Genomic DNA, 22,445 nt, shown 5'->3' with positions numbered 1-22,445 from the left:
TTCCTTGGTCTGTCGGTCTGCCTTTCCATTTTGTTATAAAAAGGCCCCCAGTTTTCAAACGGGAAAACAACCCCCCCCGTCCCCCCTCCCCAAGAATTCTACCGACCAGCTTCAGAACACAATGCCCTTTTCCCAAAAGTGGCATAAGGGGGAGGGGGCGCGCGAGAGAAAACAGGGGGAGGGACGGTTCGGACACACACCCACACCGGAAAACCTCCGGCTTTGTGGAAAAGCCGCTCTGGCGCCTGCCTGCTGCCCCGGCGGCTAAAACTGAGCGCCCCGCGTCGGATCCCTTCCGGCTTCACCGCACAGCCTTGTGCTTGCCGCCACAGCAGCCGCAGTGCTCCCCGCACCAGTGGCAGGCGTGGAGGGGCAGGTAGCAGCACATGCAAGGGACCACGAGAGAAAGCATGACCAAGGCCATCCAACGGATGCAGAAGTGCGGGTGGCCCGTGTCGCAGGAGCAAGGGTCCGAGTACTCTCCTTCGGAGTCCGACATACAGTGGTAGAGCATGCTCTCGGCGCACCACATGCAGGTGAACTGGTAGATGCAGCGGCCGATGGGGTCGGGGGCGTCCTGGCACTGCCCGCGCCCGTTCTCCTCGTGGTTAAAGACGTCCCGGCAGTAGACGCAGCGGGAGGGCACCGTGTCCTCCTCCACGCCCCCGGGCGGGGGCTGCTGCTGCTGCTGCTCTTTCAGGGGTTTGTGTTTGGGGGGCGAGGGGGCACCGTGGATATGGCAGGAGGGAGAGGCCTTGGGGTCCTTCAGCCGCCCTTCGGCCCCGGGCGGAAAGCAGTACTCCTTCTCTCGCGGGGACTTGCTGCCGCCGCCCTTCTCAAAGTGCACGCACATGTCAATCTTGTCGGGGTCAGGCTGGCGCTTCTGAACCACGGCCCGGCGGTAGTCCTCATAGCCCTTGGTGACCCAGAGCTCCCTGCAAGGGGTGATGCTCTCCAGGTCCTCTTCTTCCGGGAGGGTCAGCTGCTGCAAAGGCTGGGGTTGGACCTGCCAAATGGGGGTGGGGGGGGGGGGGAAGGAGAGAGAGCAGAAATGACACGTGTGTGTTCTCACAGCAGAAGCAGAACTTGAACCCGGGTCCTGAGAATCCTAGCCAAGAGCATCAGGTATTAAGCTACCCAAGGGTTGGGGACCCCCAGCCATTCTACTGTGCAGCAGCAGGTTGTGATAGGAGGCACAGACCACTTCCTCAGGGCCATGCCTATCAGGGTCTTATTCGGAACCTTCCTAGACAGAGCACAGAGCCCTGCCAATTTCCTCTGGCTCAGAGGATGACTCCCTGGAAGAACCTCCATCTCCCCAGACTTGCAGAAATCTCTGGCTAACAGAAACAGCTGTTTAGCAGTCCAGTCATCTCCTCCAGGAAGGGTGGAGCTGACCACACTACAGGTCTTGTCATCCTGCATAAGGATTCAGTTGGCTTTAGCTCTCTGCTGAGACAACATCCTCCTATTGTTATAGTATGAGAGAGTTCCAGCCAGCAAGGCCCACCTGGAACTATCCAAGGTTCTTGCCTTGTTCTGTTTGCTGTTGGATGCTTCCAGCTTCCCCTGCATGCCTCAAGGGACCACAGAATGGGACACACTAGGGAATATCTAAACTTTTAGCCTTTAATAGTTATTCCCTCTCCTTGGAGAGCCCTCGATGTTCTCACAGAGACTCATCCACAGAACCAGAGGACAATGGCAGGGCTGAGCCTAACCTACTTCGCAGGATTGTTGTGAAGATAAAATGAGAGAAACCCATTCATGACATCCACAGGTCCCTTGGAGGGCAAGTGGAATACAGACACTCTTCTTTTTTGTGGCATGGATGAATTTACTTCCTGATGGTTTTCTGTATTGTGGGCCAAAGCAGAAGGAACAGGAACTTGTGCATAAAGGTTCTTGGAGATGGCGACACACCCTCTGTGTTATGTGTCTGAAGGTCTCCTTTGTTCTCCTTCCATAGCTCCTACACACACATGTACAACCAGTTTCAACTGCCCTACAGTTTCAACATCCCATTGTGGTTACCCACAATCCCCTGCTCCCTGCCTCACACTCCAAGAATAAAGGGAGTAATGCTTCTACAGTGTATTCTGCCACTAAAAACAGCCATGTATTCTCTATTTTCCTGGAAGGTTGGAACTGTTGGAAAGAACTTTGGAAGGAAGCGGGGAGATGTGATGCATGAAGGCCATGTACAAAGCTACCCATCTATTCTTTTCGTCTAGAAGAGAGAATGGTGAGTCGCCTGGAGCCATTTTTTTACCCACCATAGGCGATCAGCTAAATTGCAAGCCTGCAGGAATAGGAACTGAGCCCAAAACTTTGTAGCATCGGTTTGGGGGATTCCTCCAAAGTAGCAAGGGGCATCCCCCAAACACATCCCTTAACTCAGAAACCACTGAAATAGCTGCTCCACCATCCAGACACGTACCGGTCCAGTTGACACTGCCCCCTGCGCCGTGCTATAGGAGAACTCTTCAGAAGCAGGTAAACGGATGTAGCAGCTGGAGGACTCACTGGTGACGATGGTGATGGGTTTGGGGAGCATTTCCTTCCGGCTGTTTGATGAGGACTCGCTGTCCGTGTGCACCTAGCGAGAGAGAAGCGACGGCACTTAGATGCTACTTTCAGAGGGGTGTGTGTCCCTCACTACTGGCTCCTCCACCTAGTTGCCTGCAGCATAGCGCCCCCTACTGGCACGGAGGTGGCCAAACAAGGGCGGAAATCAACATGCACCAAAATGGTTTACCCAGGAATGTGCTGATTTTCATACCTAGCTTAGCAGACATTTCATTTATTTCTTATCTTCTGTATTTCATTTTGTTACTTTAATGCATTTTGTACAGCGCCCTGTGGTTTGATAATAAAGGGCGGCATGCAGATATTGTAAATAAATGAATAATAAAACCGTGGCTCGAGCAAGAGGTGAGATTTGGAAGTTAAGAAAACTGTGGCCCCTGGATACACAAAAGGCTACCTGTGAGGAAGAGCAAGGAGTGATGGACGGCTCCCAAATACTTGCCGCTTGGCCACGGGATATCAGACCCAACTCACCTGCCCTCAGTCCCTTCTGGTAACACTTAAGCCTGACAAACCCATGTTGACTCCCGGTAATCAAAGCATTATTTTCTAGATGCTCACAAACTAATCGTCTGTTCAATTATTTTGCCTGGTATTGATGTTAGGCTGACTGGCCTGTACCTCCTGGATCTACCTTCATTCTCTACTTGAAGATGAGGATGACATTTGCCTGTCTCCAGTCTTCCAGCACCTCACCTGTTCTCCAGGTGTTCTCAAAGATTACAGACAGTGGTTCTGAAATAACACCTGCAAGCTCTTTCAGCACAGAGAACGCCACAGCCAGTACCAAATTCTGAGCTTGGTTCACAGTGACTTTTTAGAGCTGCTACCCGTCAGAGCGGAAAGACACTCTACACATGCTCAGAAGCACCTAATGCGAAAACAGACTTACTACAAGAGCTTCATCCCTCCTATCAGCTTCATCCTGAGAGGAGGAGGAGGAGGAGATGGAGGAAGGCGAGAGCGAACCTGAGAGAAGGAAACAGGGGAATAAATAAACACAAATGTATATAGCTCTTATTCTTTCGATGGTGATGATGACAGTAATGCTTAAAGACACCTTATAAGGCACGCCAGTACTCTCATTATCCGGCTGCAGAGAAGAAGCTGAGGGAACAATACTTTGCCTATGGCCACCTAGTGAATTTGTAGTTGAGGTGAGATTTGAACCACGGACTTCCTAGTTCACAGCCGGCTCTCATAAGCCCTATTTTCCACAGCCCATGTGGCCAAACACTTATTTATTATTTATTTATTGCATTTTTATACCGCCAGTGGCGTTACACCCCACAAGTCAGTTCCCAAATGTATGTCTGCAGTGTTTAAGTCTGTGGTTTTTAGAATGTGGGCCTGAGTGGGTGGAGTTAGAATGTATGGGGACGGGGAAGAGTGATATATAATGGAAGGACGGAGGGGATTGAGGGAGACTTTTTAGGTACTCTTAGAGTCTTTAGTGCTCTCTCTGTGTTAGCTCTTGGTGTTTTGAGTACTTAGGTCTGGAGAATTTGAGGTTCAGTGTAGAGAGTGGTGTCTTTGGAGTGTGGTGTGCACATAGTTGATGCATATTAGGGTGACCCTATGAAAAAGGAGGACAGGGCTCCTGTATCTTTAACAGTTTCATAGAAAAGGGAATTTCAGAAGCTGTCATTTGTATATATGGAGAACCTGGTGAAATTCCCTCTTCATCACAGCAGTGAAAGCTGCAGGTGCCCTGCCCTCTTTTAAATCTGGTCACTCTAGTATAGCTCCTGCAGCTTTAACTGTTGTGATGAAGAGGAAATTTCACCAGGTTCCCCATATATACAAATGACACCTGCTGAAATTCCCTTTTCAATATAACTGTTAAAGATACAGGAGCCCTGTCCTCCTTTTCATATGTTCACCCTAATACTGATAATAAAGAAAGCTCAAGAGTGATTGTGTGAGAGAAAGGAAAGCGCTGTGTGAATGGGTGAAAGGATTGGATGAAAGGTTTCAAAAAGTTTTTTAAATGTTTAATTTGAAACAAAGCTTGTGAACTTTTAAAATGAATTTTAATCATTTTGTTTTAACTACCACAAAAATCCCACGTGTCTGTTTGGCATTAATCATCTGAAGTTTACACATTTAGCACCCACTCTGACAATCATTCACCTCAGCAGATATAACTCACAGCGCATTATTATATATATTGAAATCCTTCTCCATTTTAACCCCTTTCTCCACATAGTTTGGAGGAAGGTGGGTTTTATCCCTTGCCTCAGGCGTATCAAGCGGTGGTGCTTGGCTTGAGCAGGGAGTAGCCGTGGCCGGGTCTGTTGCTCAGAGCCCGCGTCGTGGCACCACCCAATAGCCGAAGCTCTCTGAGCGGTTCACAAAAATTAAAACCATTCAAAGTATAAAACAAACAGTATAAAAAACATGGTGTAAGATACAATATCAAAGCACAACCGGGATAAAATCAGCAGCGGTGCAGAAATACAAATTTAAAATGCAAATTTAACAGCCCAGTTAAAATTAAATTGATAGACTGCTAAAATGCTGAGAGAATAAAAAGGTCTTCACCTGGCGTCTGAAAGAATGTAGTGTAGGTGCCAGGCGAACCTCCTTAGGGAGCTCATTCCATAGCCGGGGTGCCACAGCAGAGAAGGCCCTGCTCCTGGTAGCCACCTGCCTCACTTCCTTTGACAGGGGCTCATGGAGAAGGATCCCTGAGGATGACCTTAGGGTCCGGGCAGGTACATACGGGAGGAGGCGTTCCTTCAGATAGCCTGGCCTCAAGCCGTTTAAGGCTTTACATGTTAATACCAGCACTTTGAATCAGGCCCGGACCTGGACTGGCAGCCAGTGAAGCTGGAAAAAGACTGGCATGATGTGGTCTCGTTGGCCAGTCCCTGTTAGTAACCGTGCTGCCCTGTTTTGTACCAGTTGAAGTTTCCGGAGTATGAAAAACCTCTGCAGCAGTCTCAGAAAATATTGTTGGCATCTTTGTTCTTGATGGTACCCTTGCCCCCCAAGAGTCACTGTGCCCCCCGAGAGACACAGTGCACCGTCCCCCCCCACAGCGGTGTTCTACTTTGTTGCTGCCCCCTCACCTTCAGTGATCTCCTCCAGGGCTGCTTGCACCCCCTTCTCGAAGGCCACGGCATCCGCAGGGCTCTGGAAAGTGAGGCCAAACTTGTTGTCCCCCACTTTCCAGTGGTGGAAAATGGGGTTCACCTTGTTGTAGACAAGGTCTCTTTTCAGGGTGCACTCCAAGATGGTCTGTGGTAGGGAAAGAAGGTGGTCATGGGAAGGACTGCTGGAGAATCTAGGCCTGAGGTCCACAGATATTTCCCCGGGCCAAACGCTGGAGGAACCTGGCTTCACGCCTAGATATATATTTATTTATTACATTTATATCCTGCTTTTTTCCTCCAAGGAAACCTAGACGGCGTGCATAATCCTCCTCCTCTCCATTTTATCCTCGCAACAACAACCCTGTGAGGTAGGCTGGGCTGAAAGTCTATGACTGGCCCAAAGTCACCCAGTGAGCTTCCATGGCCGAGAAGGGACTAGAACCGTTCCCCAGAAACATTTTTGGTGTCTACCAAGGTGCCCTATTATTCCTACTTTAAAAAAAAACCACAAGAAAGCAAAAACATGTCTTTTAACTGGCAATGCTGTGAAATAGTTATCTCTTGGTGCTGAAAACTGTGGCTTCAAAGTTGTTGTTTAGTGGGCTCGGACACCACACCTGTCTCGTATGTAGACTTTGGGGCAGGTTTCTTGCCTGTCGCCCCGCCTCCAACGGCAGCCATTTTGTGGAAGTGCCCAGAGCGGCTTGTCATATCGCCACATGTGACCACGGCCCCAAAAGGCTGCCTACCTCTGGTGTAGGCCCTGCCCCCAAGGTGGAAGCTCATGCACCGTTAAAAGAAACCTCCACCCGCCCCCCTGAGTATCTCAAACGCATACAAGTCCCCAGAGACGGGACGGGGGAACCTCTCTGTCCTCCTACCACGGCCGGCGCCGCCACCACGGAAGCCATTTTGAAACCGGAGAAGGTTTTGTTTAATTATTGTTCCTTCAGCTGGAAACCTCCACCGCACAACAGTGCCCCCTCTCCCCTCTGCTCCTCACTTATCTCACCGTCTGGTCTCGCAGGCGCTCCCCGCTGATCAGGTACTGGCTCCGCCGGCCTTCCTCTGGGCGTCGGACTTTACAGATCATCACGTGGCTCAGGCCGCCGCCGCCCATGGGCACCCAACCTCCGCTCGAGTCGTCTCGGGTCATCACCACAGCCCGCACCCGAACCATGTAACTGAGGGGGAAACAAAGGAATCATAGAATAGCAGAGTTGGAAGGGTCCTACAAGGCCATCTAGTCCAACCCCCTGCTCAATGCAGGAATCCACACTAAAGCATCCCCGACAGATGCTTGTCCAGCTGCCTCTTGAAGGCCTCTAGTGTGGGAGAGCCCACAACCTCCCTAGGCAACTGATTCCATTGTCGCACTGCTCTAACAGTCAGGAAGTTTTTCCTGATGTCCAGCCGGAATCTGGCTTCCTTTAACTTGAGCCCATTATTCCATGTCCTGCACTCTGGACACGGAATAACGGGCTCAATTATAATAATAATCAACAATAATAATAATGAGCTCAAAGCGGAGCGGTCAGGGAGGACACGCTGGCCCACCTCAGAGGCATCAGGATCGCCTGAAGGGAAGGATCCAGGAACTTGGCATATGCAAGCAGAATGAGGCCAAGGCACCTAGTAAATTTATTTCTGAGTTACATTTATATCCCGCTTTTCCTCCAAAGGAGCCCAGAACAGAATGCTGAACGAGATGGACTCTTGGTCATATCCAGCAGGGTTGTTATGTTCATTAACCGTTTTTAATAATTCGCCGCAATTTAATAAAGTGTTTCTGCGCACATGCAGAGTGCCATTCCCTCATTACTGAGCATCTGGTACGTGCCTGCAGACAAGTAGAATTAAGAGGGTGCGGAAAGGTTTCCAGGACAGATAAACAAGGTTCCCATACAGGTTGAGCATCTTCACCTAATTAATTAATTAAATTACATCTCTACACTGCCCAATAGCCGAAACTCGCTGGAGTGTTCGCAACAATTTAAATCATAAAATAAAATAGAATATGCTAAAATAGAACAGTTTAAAACTACAATATAAAATAGAAGCCAAGACCAAAACAATACCTAGCAGCAGTGTAAAGAATTTAAACATAGTAAAACAAAAATGCCTGGGATTTATTTTTTATCCTGCTTTCCCACCAAGGAAATAGCGTTTTTAAAGCCCAATCCTACCGCCTTCACTAGAATTCTATACTGTTCATTTCCTGCACGACAAAAATCCACTCGGTTTTCTCTGTTCTGTTCCTTTCCAGCCAGTCCTCAGCAAAAAAAAAAAAAGTTCCTCTTGCAGAACTTCCTCCATTAAAAACTCATTGCTCCCCCTTGGAGCAGGGACAGGCCATGGGTTGGTGCTGAGCTGCCCCTAGGGTTTTTAGTACTCTAGGCAAACTAAACATTTGCTCTTTCTACCACCTCCACTGCCTTATATATGATCATCTGGCAAGAAACATTAATAAGCCAGCTTGGTCTATTGCTTGAAAGTCTTGGGTTAGAAGCAAGGCGACATGGATTCACATAATTTTATTATTATTTATTTATTACATTTCTATACCGCCCAATAGCCGGAGCTCTCTGGGCGGTTCACAAAAATTAAAAACATTCAAAGTATAAAACAACAGTATAAAACCATAGTACAAAATACAATATAAAAGCTCAACCAGATAAAAACAGCAGCAATGCAAAATTACAAATTTAAAACACCATGTTAAAATGTATTTATAGATTATTAAAATGTTGGGAGAATAAAAAGGTCTTCACCTGGCGTCTAAAAGCATATAATGTAGGTGTCAAGCGAACCTCCTTAGGGAGCTCATTCCACAGCCGGGGTGCCACAGCAGAGAAGGCCCTCCTCCTAGTAGCCACCTGCCTCACTTCCTTTGGCAGGGGCTCGCGGAGAAGGACCCCTGAGGATGACCTTAGGGTCCGGGCAGGTACATATGGGAGGAGGCGTTCCATCAGATAGCCTGGCCCCAAGCCGTTTAGGGCTTTGAATGTTAATACCAGCATTTGTTTTTAACTGTGAATATTGATTGTTTTATACTGTATGTTTTTATCTGTACGCCGCCCTGAGATCTTAGTGATAATAGGGCAGGATAGAAATATTTCAAATAAATGAATAAATAAATAATAAATCCCTGTTCAGACTTTCTCATATTTAACCCAACTGCCTCACAATCAAGCTCTATATTTGTTAACTTGGTTCTAAATATGAGACACCCCCCACCCCAGGTTCCTAGAAACCTCGTCAGGGAGTTTCAGAGCCTGGGAGCAGCCACCGAGAAGGCCCTCTTTCACCTCACCACCAAACATGCCTCTGAAAGCAGCAGTCTTGAAGGAGGAGCCTCTCCCAAAGATCTTAAGACTCAGGCAGGCTCATACGGGAGGTGGTGGTCTTTCAGGTAACCTGGTCCCAAGTTGTATAAGACTATAAAGGTCATAACCAGCACTTTGATTTGTGCCTGGAAACAGACCAGTAGCTTGTGAATCTTTTGCAACAAGGGAGTCACGCGCTCCTTGTAACTGGCTCCGGTCAACTGCCTGGCTACAGGATCCTTTCAGCTTCACTATCCTCTCCACCACCTTCCACCTGCATCATGGGAATAAATATACTGCCTACCTTGTGAGGTTGTTGCTAGGTTGTAAGCACTTTGGAGAAAAAGCATCCTGTAGACTAGACTTCCCCAACATGGTGCCCTCCAAATGTTTGGACTGCAACTCCCATCAGCCCCAGCCAGCTGATAGTCAGGATCGCTGTGAGCTGCATTCCAAATTATCTGGAGGGTACCAGGTTGGGGAAGGCTGCCTGACACTATCTGAAACACAGCCCGTGGTGGGTATAAGCGACGGGGCCTTTTCTGTAATGGCACCAAAACAGTGGAACAACCTGGGAATTATAGCCTGAAACACCAGGAGGACACCAGAGCAGGGAAGTCTGATGTCTACATTAAATATTGTTATTACTTCTTAAACCACCCATGCTGGGAGTGCAAAAGGCTGGTTAGGAGTATTTTCTGGCTTCATATATCCACGTTTATTAATTTAAGTATACTGCTTTAAATGTATATTTATTTATGTATCGCCTTCTCTGCTAAAGGTGGTGAACAATTTAAAACAATAAAAACTTGCAACAATAAAGACAAGAACATTAAAACCAGTACGCGTACACGTTGTAAAAACGGAAGTTGAAAGATGGGACTTTAAACCCTTTCTAAAAGGCCAAGCGTGTGAGAGCTGGCTCATAGGAAGATATGTGGCCCCTTAGATAACCAGGTTCTGGGGTCTTTAGTAATCTGGGAAGCTATTATATCCCACGTCGATATTGCCAGCTCTGACAGACAGCTGATCTCCATCAGAAGCTTTTCACATCACCTGCTACCCAAGCCTTAAAACAACAACATATACTACAGAAGCCGGAAATTGGGACCTGGGACATTCTGTCCGCAAATCAGGTGCTCTACCCTCGAGCTGTGATCCTGGCCAAATCTGTATCCCCGCTAGCAAAATGCAACTGGATTTAGCCGTGCCTTTAACCTCCACCTTCCAATCTCCCCAGTCCCCTATCAACGGTTCTTCCATCCCCTTGCACCGTCGCCTCAAATGCAGAGTATTACGCAAACCCTGGCCTAATCTGATTCTTATAGCAAGCAGATGCTTTTCAGAACCTTGCTTACAAAGTTAATCATTAAACTGTTTAGCGGGGGTGGGGGTCCGGAAAGTGTTGGTTTGAAGAAGGGGGAGGCAGAGGATGCTGGGATTTCATCTTACGAAGGGCGACAACGGAGGTCTTTGTATGCAGTCCTTAAGGCACAGCTATAGATGACCTTGATGTGAAAAAGTGAGCAATAATAATAATAATAATAATGTAGGGGGAGAATGAACATGCAAACTATTGTGAACTGGGGCAAAGAAAGGCTTGAGGCAATTCTCTCCTACAGCCCTTTCCTCATGTGCTGGAAAAGCAGGAACCGGATCCGCAAACACGGGTTAAGAAAGTTCTTAAACAGGTCTTTAAATGCGGCCTCCCCCACTTTTAGGAGTTTTTCAGCGTACCACAAATTCAATGTCAACCAAGATTAGAAGAGACACCGGCCACCCAGCCGCCACAACTAAAAACAGAAGATCCTCTCCCGCAAATCCTGTAAATAACTGGCCATTTGGGTTAAAACAATCTACCCTTACACACCAGAAGATCCCACAAAGCAAAAGAGATATTTCATGCAAGGTTACTTATTTAAAATTTGTATACCCTGCCTTTCCTCTAGAAAGAGCACAGAGCTGCTTACAATATTGATTAAACAAGTATCAGTAGAAAACAGCGACCCATAAACCTATAAAATCCTCCTAACACAGTAAAGACATTTAAAACATTACAATACTAATCTAATCTAAAAACACCCCCCCAAATTAGCGACAATAGCCAACGCCAAGACCAAAGGACTACAGCCATCCTGCTTTGCCCGGATGCAACCAATAAAAAAAAAAAAAAGTACATTTTGAGAGTATCAGGACCAAGCACTAAGATGAATATAACCCAAACACAGCACAGGGGGTTGCACAAGAGGGTAGTAGTGATCTTGGGCAGCTGCATGCTGAGAAGAGCGCCCTCGTGGATCAGGCCCCAAATTAGGACGACAAAGCAGGAGGTCAATCTGCCAGCAACATGACGCAACGCAAAGCGCCCAGGGGGTCAAGTTAGAGAATCTTGCAACAGGGCCCCGATTCGTTGTTTTCCCATGCCTCTGTGGCAACCTGCAGGCGCCAGGACCTACAGGGTGTTGGCCCCGTCATAGTTGCTCTGCAGCGCCATCACTGCAGATGGCTGGAGAGCGATACTGCAGCTTCCAGCCCAACACGGATCAGGTGATACAAGGAGCCAATAGGGTGCCAACGTGGCTCTAGTAAGCAGCTGACCTTGGCCTGGCACCACACTGAAGAGCAGGCCAAACTGCTTTTTCATCTGCCCCCAACTCCTTGTTCTTGGCCAGCTTAGCTCCTGCAGAACCTCTCAGTGGCCTCCAGGCCATATGCCCAGACACAGTCTTCAGAACATTCAGGCAGTTTTCACACAACACACTTCAAGCACCTAGCACATGAGTTATGCACACATGTGAATGCAGTCAGTGAGGTACAGAGCTGAGAGGAGTGTCCCATATACAACCAAACCAAAATACAACCAAACCAAAACCATTGTTATATTTGCCATGCAGATTGGTTTAAGTAACAATGAAAACAAAAACTAGAGACAGTGTATCTGGTAGCAAACTTTCCCCCATGTTTGAGCTCTCCAGGAACATCTGCCTGGCCAACACTGGGAACAGAACACTGGGTTGGACAGACCAGCAAGGCAATGTCTTCCATCCTTTCCACCAAATTCAGCCTCCTGTACAAAAACGTCTTCCACAATTAGGGCCTGTTTTGTGTCTTTTTGGATAACAAACCCACAGGCAGGGACTTTCTTGCTTAATTAATTATATGTAAGCCACTCCGGGAACCACAAAAACACTCCACATAAAACAAAATAAATAAATAAATATTAAGGTACCGGAGTTTGATCAATTAAAAAAGTAACATCACAGGAAGCTCCCCAGAATAGATCCAGCCAGAAGTTAACATTCCTCAGAAATGTCACGGGCTCGTTTCACAAAACCATTTATTTATTTATTTATTTATTTATTTATTACATTTCTATACCGCCCAATAGCCGAAGCTCTCTGGGCGGTTCACAAAAATTAAAACCATAATAAAACAATCAACAGGTTAAAAGCACAAATACACAATACAATATAAAAAGCACAACCAGAATAAAAACCACGCAGCAAAATTGATATAAAATTAAAATACAGAGTTAAAACAGTAAAATTTAAATTTAAGTTAAAATTAAGTGTTAAAATACTGGGAGAATAAAAAGGTCTTCAGCTGGCGACAAAAGGAGTACAGTGTAGGCGCCAGGCGGACCTCTCTGGGGAGCTCATTCCACAGCCGGGGTGCCACAGCAGAGAAGGCCCTCCACCTAGTAGCCACCTGCCTCACTTCCTTTGGCAGGGTCTCACGGAGAAGGGCCCCGGAAATGATCTTAAGGTCCAGGCAGGTACATATGGGAGGAGGCGTTCCTTCAAATAACCTGGCCCCAAACCGTTTAGGGCTTTAAATGTCCCTGAGTAAACCTCAGTCTAGGGTGAAAATGTCGAAAGCAAAGGTGTTTTTTGTTGCCAGCGCGAGTCAGGAAATCCCTGTGTTCAGATGCCTTCAGGATAAAAAAAAAGTCATCGTGCACAAATGTCCCTTACCTGTTTGGGCAATCGCTATTTCCCACCCCCTAATGGCATAATCTGCAATATTTGCAAATCCGGTAACGGAGAAAGGGCATACTTTATGTCACAGGTTGATCGCATTGTTGCTGCAAATCAGCTGTAGGATCCAGACGGCCGACAAATTCCTGGTGCAATTGCTGTTCTGAAATCTGCACCCAATCTGGAGCGTTTTCGGGATTATTGCTGCACCGATCCACAAATACACAATTTGTCCTAGGCGGTTGCACAGTCCACACAGAATATTGTGACATGTCCTCGTTTGTGGATTACTCATAGATTTGGTGGGTTTGTTTTTTTTAAAGACAAAGAAAAACCTCGCAATGTCAACTGATTAACTGTTTATTATTTAATTGGTTAAAGAAATCTACATATTAGCCAAACCTCAATAAAAACTGCCTTTTAAAAAAAATACTGATGGAAATGAGAGAGAGAGAGAGAGAGAGAGAATATAAGCCCAGAGAGCTCCGGCTATTGGGCGGTATAGAAATGAAAAAAATAAATAATAAAATAAAATAAATAAATAAATAAATAAATAAGCAAAAGCTATCACTCATCATAAGAAAGCTCATCCATAACATTCTAAATTTTCATTCCTATTTACAGCAACACAATTTTCAATTAATATTTTTTTAAAATTAAATCGGTCTACCTCTGCATGCCCAACAGTCTTCGCTCCCGGTTTGCTCTTTTCGACATCTTTCCCCTACATTTTGCTCATCGAAGCCCCATTACACAATTTCCTTGCACAGGCTGGACTTCAGCAATTCCTGACTCCTCTCTCTGCCACACCCCAATTTCTGTACCCTACTATGTTTCTAGCCAAATTTAAAAAGGGGTGCATTTCTTGCAGCAATTGGCGTGCTTTTGAAAAATACTAAGGGACAGGGGGTGGGTGAAAAGAACGGCCCAGCTTACTGAAAGTGGAAGCTTGCATGTATGGTAAACAGGTTAAACATACATGCGCACAGAGCCTGCAAAACATGCAGCATCAAGGAACAATGCTTTAAGAAACAGCATGCGAAGGAGTGACGAGAAAGAGGGTAACATGAAGCCGACGTACTGCGTCAACATAGCACCGTGAGCAAGGGGGGGGGGGCAGCACATATTAAAAGGCGATAAGAAAAGGCAGGTAACAGGCTAAATGGCCTTCGTGGCAATGCCACAAAGCAGCACGGAACATGGCCTCTAAAATAAAATGCAGTAACGTGAGTTAGGTGTGGAGCATCTTAGTTCTCAGACATTGGTTTCAAAACGGGGGAAAAGCAAGGTTCTAGTCCTCATGGGCTCCAAGTAAAAGCTTCTAAAAACAACAACCCTCCAACAAGAGTAGTTTCTGCCAAAAATTTACAGCCATTTCAGTCACAGAAATGTAGCAAATGAGTGTGTGGGGGGGGGAAGCATGAAAAATAGTGTTACACATGACGATCACACATGCACACGGAGGAGAGGATTTTGAGAGATTTTGAGATTGGGGTGGGGGGGTGTTTCCATACTCAGCATCCAGGCCCTCATCTTTACTTCTGCTTGTTGCCGCCCCCCCCATGCTACTCCTGCCCTCTTTACCAAACCTTTCGATCCGAGCAAATGACCAAGGTGAATGCCGACAAATAATTTAAGAAGGACGTACAGCTTGCGGATGAAGACACAGCGTGCAAACGTGACCAATTTACACCATTTATTCCAGCTGCAGTATTAGGACTATTGCTGCGCTGTCTCCTAAAGATTTCCCCCAGCCTTAGATATTTAAGCAGGCTTTTCCCAACCTGCTGCAACTCCCATCATCCCCAGACAGCACGACCAATGGGAATGAGAGGACTTGCAGACTCACGCCGTCTAAAGGGCCCCAGGTGGGAGAAGGGTGTTTTAAGAGCGCGGCTGAGAGGCGGTCTCGATCCCTGGGAAGGCCTCGGCTCAATTTCCTCCTTTCAACTTCAAACCCGATTTTAAAAAACCGACGAAACACACAAGGCTGGTTCTCTAAAGCAGAAGCTTCTTCCAGAGTGTGTTTTAGGCTGTCCGTAGATACGGGCACCCCAGAGCGGTTCTGGGGAAAGCAATGGGATGAAAAAAGAGTAAGCCCTGCATTTCACGGCTCCCCTCACCACCCCCTTAAATAATTCTAGCTCGGTGAAAGTGTCTTGCAGTGCTGGTTCCAGGTTTTGCAGGGCCCTTGGACAAGACGCCGGCAATGGGGCACCCCCTCCCTCAGTGAGGCTACGTCTTCACCGCCATTTTCACCGGCTGCTCTTGTTCCTCAACCCCTTTTCTCATCATGGCTGCCACTTGCTTGTGTGACAGGAGCGAGCCGGGGAGCAAGCCGGCAGTGGCAACTCCTGCTCCACCTCGCCACCGTTGCATGGGTCAAAGCGAAAGGACCAGGAATAAGCAGGTGGCAATGGTGAAGAGGAGGAGGAGGTCCAGTCCAGGGGAGAGAGGTCAGTCCCCTGCAACCAGGACAATCAGGGGTCTGGAGACAAAGCCCTGTGAAGAGAGACTGAAACAACTGGGCATGTTTAGCCTGGAGAAGAGAGGACTGAGGGGGGACATGATAGCACTCTTCAAAGACTTGAAAGGTTGTCACACAGAGGAGGGCCAGGATCTCTTCTCGATCCTCCCAGAGGGCAGGACACGGAATAACGGGCTCAAGTGACAGGAAGCCAGATTCCAGCTGGACATCAGGAAAAACGTCCTGATTGTTAGAGCAGTACGACAGTGGAACCCATGACCTAGGGAGGTGGTGGGCTCTCCCACACTGGAGGCATTCATGAGGCAGCTGGACAGTCATCTGTCAGGGATGCTTTAGGGTGGATTCCTGCATTGAGCGGGGGGTTGGACTCGATGGCCTTATAGGCCCCTTCCAACTCTACTATTCTATGACTCTATGAGGCATGGGCCCTTAGCAAGTGCCTGACCATGCTGAGCCTTGGTGCCAATCCTGGCCTTTTGTTTAAGGCACTCACCCCCTTGCAGAACTGTCTGGAGAGGGAAAGAACGACCGTTAAACCTGTTTAGGTATGACGTTTAACAGCGTGGCCCTTCAGATGTTTTGGCCTACAACTCCCATGGTCCCACACTATTGGCTATGCTGGCTAGACCTGATGGGAATCGTAGACCAAAACATCTGGAGGGACACAAGTTGCACACACACCCCTGAGCTACATCCATCGAGGCGCTGACTCAGGATTTGTAAAATGCTTTTATTTCCCATTGTTCCTCACTGTTTGCAACAGGGACACACCTGTGGGGCAAGCCACATGACATGTGGGTCCTCTGCAATCTCATGGGGGGTGCCACTCTCCTCAGGAGAGCTGGATGAGCCCCAAGCAACTTCCGCGTCTTGGAGCTGAGGAGCCAGAGGGGTGTCACTCACCCCCCCCAGTCGTTCCATGCTTCTCAGGTCCCCCACTTCCCATGACGCCTTTCTGCGCCCTCCAGATGCCTCAGAAGCAAGGGGGGGGGACTCCTCCCAGCCCCCTTCTCAGCTCAAACTCATGACACCCCTCGAAAATCTGAGATCAAGGATGAGAGCTACCAAAGTCAGTGAGCCCATTTCCAAGCCCAGGTTGCCTTGCATGTTTTCTGAGGATCCTGCCCCGTGCTTAAATTGCACCTCCATGTTCAGAGAGAGTCTACCTCTGAATACCAGATACTGGGATGAAATAAGAGGGGATAGCCCCCTCACTTTCATACTCTGCTTCTGAGGCCAAGATGGTGGAGCATGCTAAAAGGTGGGTGTTTGGTCAAATCCAGCAGGGGTTCTTGTCTTGCCTTACCAGAGGGCTGCCTATGCTCCTTGGCCAGCCTTCACCAACTTCACACCTACCAGATGTGTTGTACTACAACTATCATCATCCCCAGCCAGTGTGGTCTTTGGCACTTGAAGTAAGCTCTGCCTGGGTCATGGCTTACAAAAGAAGTAGGCCCCCAAGGACTGCGTCTCTTGTACCAAAAGACAGAGTTTTAGTATTGAAAGGGCAATTCTCCACGCTGAATCAGAGCCTCTTGATGGAGCCATTTAAAATAAGAGATTTTGTATTCTACGAATTAGAACTGATTTGATCTTGCGTTATGGAAGCTTCACTATACCCATTTCACAGAATAAAAGGAAGGGCATTTGCCTAACGAAATAGATCCTAGCCAATTTGTTGGGTGAATTTTAACCAATTAATGAATTAAATATGCATGGATCTGTATATAAATAAAACAGAGCTTTAAAAAAAATCATTTAAAAAAAATGCCTGCTCATGTCGCAGCATCTTAAAAGAGGCATCCCATCCTGTGTGAAGGAAGACGAGGAGGAGAAAAGTATTTCTACGACAGCACCAGCCATCCACGGTTTTCCAGAGTACTTTTTATAAACTTTAAAAATAAAATAAAACAGCAATCAAAAATATGATGCATGATTAAATCCAGGACATCTTTAGAATCGATTAAATATTTCTTAATCAACTTATCTAGCCGATTAATTGGCAAACACTGCAGCCCAAGTCAGTGGGAAGGAAGCACTGGGCAAGGTTACACAATGAGTCAGCAGTGCAAACGCTGGGGTCGCATCTACACTGCAAACATATATTCGGTTCGGAACCATTTTAAACATCATGGCTTCCCTGCAAAGGATCTTGGGAATTATCATCCGATGAGGGTGTTGGGAGTTTTCTGTTGAGAAATCCCTCGCCCCAAATTCATAGAATGGCAGTTCTTAAATCCTTTGGCAAAAGGATGACCAACAAACCAGTTTTAAGTCTGCGGTGTAGATCTGCCCTGTGCCAACACTAGTCAAAGACTGGAGGAAACAGGGCTGATTTAGTCTCTGAACCCTGTCTCGGCTCTAACCACTGAACTATATTCCTCTCTTACTTTAGAAGCCAACTCAAGAAATCTCCTTTCCTAATAAGATCGTCGCTTTAACATGCCCCTTAAAAATAATGCTTTGCTGAAAAAGAAGCTGCATTCTGATCCTAGGAAACCCACCAACTTCTTAATGGAAAAACTGGAAATTTGGAAGAAGAAACCCTTAATTCTTGGCTTTCACTTTCCAGATATTTTTTCCTGTTTTAATGGAACAAAGAGGGTTGATACTGCAAGGAAGGGGTATGGCTGGGGGAATAAGAGAAGAGGAGGAAATATATAACCACACAACACAATATAATACAGGATGAGCCCCCATTCCAACCATTAAGAATTTGTGGCAGCGCCCAACGGTCCAGGATAAGAACAGAGATTTATGTTTTCTAACAAAAAGGGGAGGAAAGATAATTGTTAGAAAGTCAAAAAAAAAAGCAGAAACATCAGACCCTCACTCAATATATATATATATATATATATATATATATATCGCACACAGAGTGTTTTCAACATACAGGTGACATCACAACGCGTTGCCATGGAAAACGACATTATGTATTACAAGATCAAAGATGTTGGAAGTAAAGTGGAGAAACGTATCCCTCGTTTTGGTGGCAAGGGGAAGAAAATGAGGGGGGGGAAACAGAGGAATTGTCATTTTTTCTTGATTTTATTGTTAAAAGGGGATATTTTTTGCTCAAATCTAAGCAATGCTCTTTTCACGAGAATGCTCCACACTAAAGCAAAAACCCCATTTTCTGATCTTCCTCACAAGATGTTATATTCTCAAACCACCTTTTTTTTTTGTTGTTACCAAAAAGGAAGAAAAACATGATTTAAAAAAAACCCTATTTGGCATAAGCACAAATTCAGAAAAAAACCCAAAAAACTACACAAAACACCCTGCCACCATTATGATGAAAGGGAGAAAAAGAGAACTACGATCTATATACATTAAAAGCTCTTCCCCCCCACTGCCCCAACACACACACACACACACCTTTTCCATCAAAACCAAAAAAATCTGAGATACACAGCACACCAGGAAAGAAATTTGATGCAAACACACACACACACACACACACACACACACACACACACTCTCTCCCCTCTTTTTGGCCTTGGCGTAGGCAAGAATTGAGTACCAGTAGGCAGAGGGTCTGAAATCAATTCCCACCTCATCCCCCTTCCGCTGCAACCACAATATATATTAACGTTAACATCCTGCAGACCACTCTGAATGAATCAAAGCCCCCCATCTAGGACTATATCTTCAAGAACATTTACGTACATTGTAGTTTCCCCTTTTCAGATTAAATACACACACATATCTATCCATCTACAGATTTTCTCAAACGTGCAAGAAAGGTTATATAAATTAGTTCATATTTAAATACAGTTTTGCAGTTCCAAACCTTGTTGCAGAAGTATGGTCTGCTGGAGTGCCAATATTTATGGGGAAAAATAAATAGATGAAAAATATGTATCCGCGCCCCCTTCGCACCCCTTTCCCCCCCTAAGTCGGATGTCTGATGCAGGTTGTCAACAACCTCTTCTTGAAAACTGCAAGCCCACCTACCTACCTACCCATCCACCCCCTCCCCTCTTTTCCCCTCCCACCCCACCACTATCTCCCCTTTTGCCAGTGCTATGTAATAGCCTTGGAAAAGGTAGGTTTCTCTATGGCCCAGCTGCCTTATTCCTTCAGCCCATCTCAATGGAAATCCTGGGCTGGATTTTTGTGAATGGAGGGTCACATGACCTAGACTAGGTTCTTTGTCCCTGTTTCTTGAATAAACAACAGGTGAACGGGGGTGGGGTGGGGGAATTAATACGTGTATTATATATCTATAATAGCGCTCAGGCTGTAATAAGGGGGAATTTATATGTATATACGTTGGAAGATCTCATTTTTCCCTCTCCCCCCACCCCCAGGGGTTTAAAACACACAAAACCTGAAACAATCTTACATCCTTCCACTATGACACAGCCAGCTTAACAGCCCCCCCCCACCGTAGCCCCCTACCCCGAGTCCAAAACTGACAGGCAAGAAAAGAGAAAATGTAGCCTACCATGATGAATCTTATAGAGCAACTAAACACTTCCTTTTTTATGAATGAATCCAGATGCAAATGGCTTTGATTCACAAACAAATAGACCCCCACCCTTTTTTTTTTTTTGGTGGGATCGAATTTCATTCATAAAAAAAGACCCACCTTCATCCTTTCAAGAAAAAGAACGCTTCATTGAAGAAGGGGGGGAAAAAATCCACACACACCATACACCTAGATACGTACATGTATATGGGATATAAATATTGTTTTAAAAAGAAGAAAAAAATGCAGCTAGAGCTGACAGACATAGGCGCTATAACAAAACAGTCAAAAAGAATAAAATAAAAACGTGCTGAAAGGCTTTTAAAAACAGGCAGATTTTTATGAATGGAGATTTTTTCTCTCTCTCCCCCTTTCCTATCTCTTATTACATGTTGAAGAAAAAGGTGGGAGAAATAACAACAACAGCCTTTTTAATTTTTTTATATATATATATGTATGTGTGTATATATAATATATATATATATATATATATATATATGCATGCAAGAGAGGGAATCTTTAAAAGCCCCCCCCCCATATAGAAAAAAGAATGACTCACTGTGAATCGATGGCCGTTACAGCTTGCACGTTAGACTTCCATATTCATGTTGAAGGGATCCCCCCCCCTTTCCCCATCAATTAGAATTTCATATGCATATCTGGTACGAATCCCTAACTCTGCATAGGTTGCCATTCAGCTTCATAAAGGTGATGACAAACTAGCAGCCATTTTTCCAGCGAGTACAAATTAGCATTGTTTCTAACCCCCCCTCGCCCCCCCGCCAATCCCCACCCCCTCTGCCCACCTCTGCCTGGAGTCGTCTCTCTCCCTCCACCCCCCACCCCCACCCCCACCCGTCTTACTTCCTTGCACCTGTTCTGAATTGCCTACCCCAAGGTTTATACTAACCAAAAACAGGAATCAAGGACTGGGTCGCTTACACTGATGGTGCAGGGCCAGAAGCTGGGGGAGGGGGGGGAAGAGGGGGAAAAAAGCGAATCCAAAGATGAGAGAGAGAGAGAGAGAGAGAGAGAGAGAGAGGTTTCCACCTGGTCCTAATGCCCTGGAAGAATCTCAAAAGAGATCAAAAGGAGGAGGGGGGAGAAGGAAGGGGGGGAGAAGGAAAGATGCAGACCAGAAAGAAATGGTAATTCATCTGCCAATGGCTTCAAGGGAGAAGCCAGCTGGAGCCAGCAAAAGACCAGAGCAGCAGCCTTGAAGGTGTATTGGTGTGTAAACAGCGTCCCTGATTCAAATTCAACTCTCCCTTGCCAATACCATTTGAAGTCAGGTCCTGGCGCTTTTTCCCCAGCTCTACGAAATGGTTTGGACCGAAAGAAAGGATCCGTGCGGCTGGAAGTCAGGGTGTGTATGTCAAGCCAAACCTTTTTCCTGAGCTGATCAAACTGGAACACAGAAGGACGGTTAAAACAAGTTAAGGGGGCTAACCGAACAAGTGGAAACAGCACGTATCTCATACCGCAGGACACGGATGGACCAACTTTTCTTTTCCTGGGGTGGGGGGGAAGGGGGTTACTCTGGTCTTCAGAGGGTGGCCGAGAGACCCGGAAGCTCACTTTGCCACCAAAAACAGGGCCCACAGCAGAGGTCGGCATCACTGGGCAGCTGCCGATGGCCACACCTCAACAGGGGGCCCACCGCCAACCGCTGACAGTGCCCTGGCCTGGCTGCTCCTCTGCCTTTTTCTCTCACTGCCTGTTTCCCTGACCGCTCTGAAGAAGTGAGCAGTGACAACCACGGGAGGAAGTGCAGCAACGTCCACATCACCCTGCCTGCTTCCACTTTGGGTGGCTGGCCCCCAAGGGAGTGTGTAAGCAAAGGGCAGTGGTGATACCCGTGAAGAGGACAGGGCCAATTCAGACGGGGGGTCCCGCATGTTGTCCAAGCAACCACTCCCCCCCAAATCCCCCCCCCCGAAGCCAGCACTGCCTCGTGGGTCGTCATATGCTGAAATAAGGCAGGCACCACCAGTCAGGACTTCAGGGTCAGGCACACCTGTCTTTGGGTTCAACAGGTGTGACATGCAAAAGCTAAAGAGGTCAAAGGATCGGGCGCACACACACATACACATATCAAACAAGGTTGCCCTTACTGGGGAAATGGCAGGAAATTTAAATAATAATAATAATAATAATAATAATAATAATAATAATAATAATAATAAATAATAATAATAACAACAATCAGACCTTCAATTCAGCTTTCATAGGGCTGAATGCTTTGCAAATGAGGAAAATTCTGCTTTAGAATGAGGAAAAACTGGACTAAAGCTGAGAAACTTCCAAGCTGTTGGTGGCTGGGTGAACGGGGCATGGCTTTCTGGGAAACCCTGGATTTGGCCTAGACTTGAGCAGGAATGTTAAAACGAGGCGGTTGCTAGGAAAGAAGATTTCGGCTTAGTTTTAAACCACAAGAGTTTTAAACTACAATATTCTGGTATTTGGGCTATAAGAACTTCTCTGGAATTGAAT

At 46.6% G+C, this 22,445-nt stretch overlaps 1 protein-coding gene across 1 annotated transcript; it reads right to left on the bottom strand.

Annotated features, from left to right (window-relative positions):
• Positions 1-301: 301 nt before the first annotated feature.
• Positions 302-20,575, bottom strand: SPRED3 (sprouty related EVH1 domain containing 3). Its single transcript, XM_063140046.1, has 6 exons — positions 20,512-20,575; positions 6,700-6,871; positions 5,664-5,832; positions 3,482-3,558; positions 2,441-2,599; positions 302-1,006 (listed from the first exon to the last, which is right to left on the bottom strand). Exons 2-6 carry the CDS (start codon positions 6,865-6,867, stop codon positions 302-304), a joined length of 1,278 nt encoding a protein of 425 aa, XP_062996116.1. The 5' UTR covers positions 6,868-6,871; positions 20,512-20,575.
• Positions 20,576-22,445: the final 1,870 nt, after the last annotated feature.

This window comes from Elgaria multicarinata, chromosome 13, assembly GCF_023053635.1.
Source record: "Elgaria multicarinata webbii isolate HBS135686 ecotype San Diego chromosome 13, rElgMul1.1.pri, whole genome shotgun sequence".
In the NCBI taxonomy this organism is placed as follows: Eukaryota; Metazoa; Chordata; class Lepidosauria; order Squamata; family Anguidae; genus Elgaria; species Elgaria multicarinata.
This window is presented reverse-complemented; position numbering and strand designations above follow the sequence as displayed.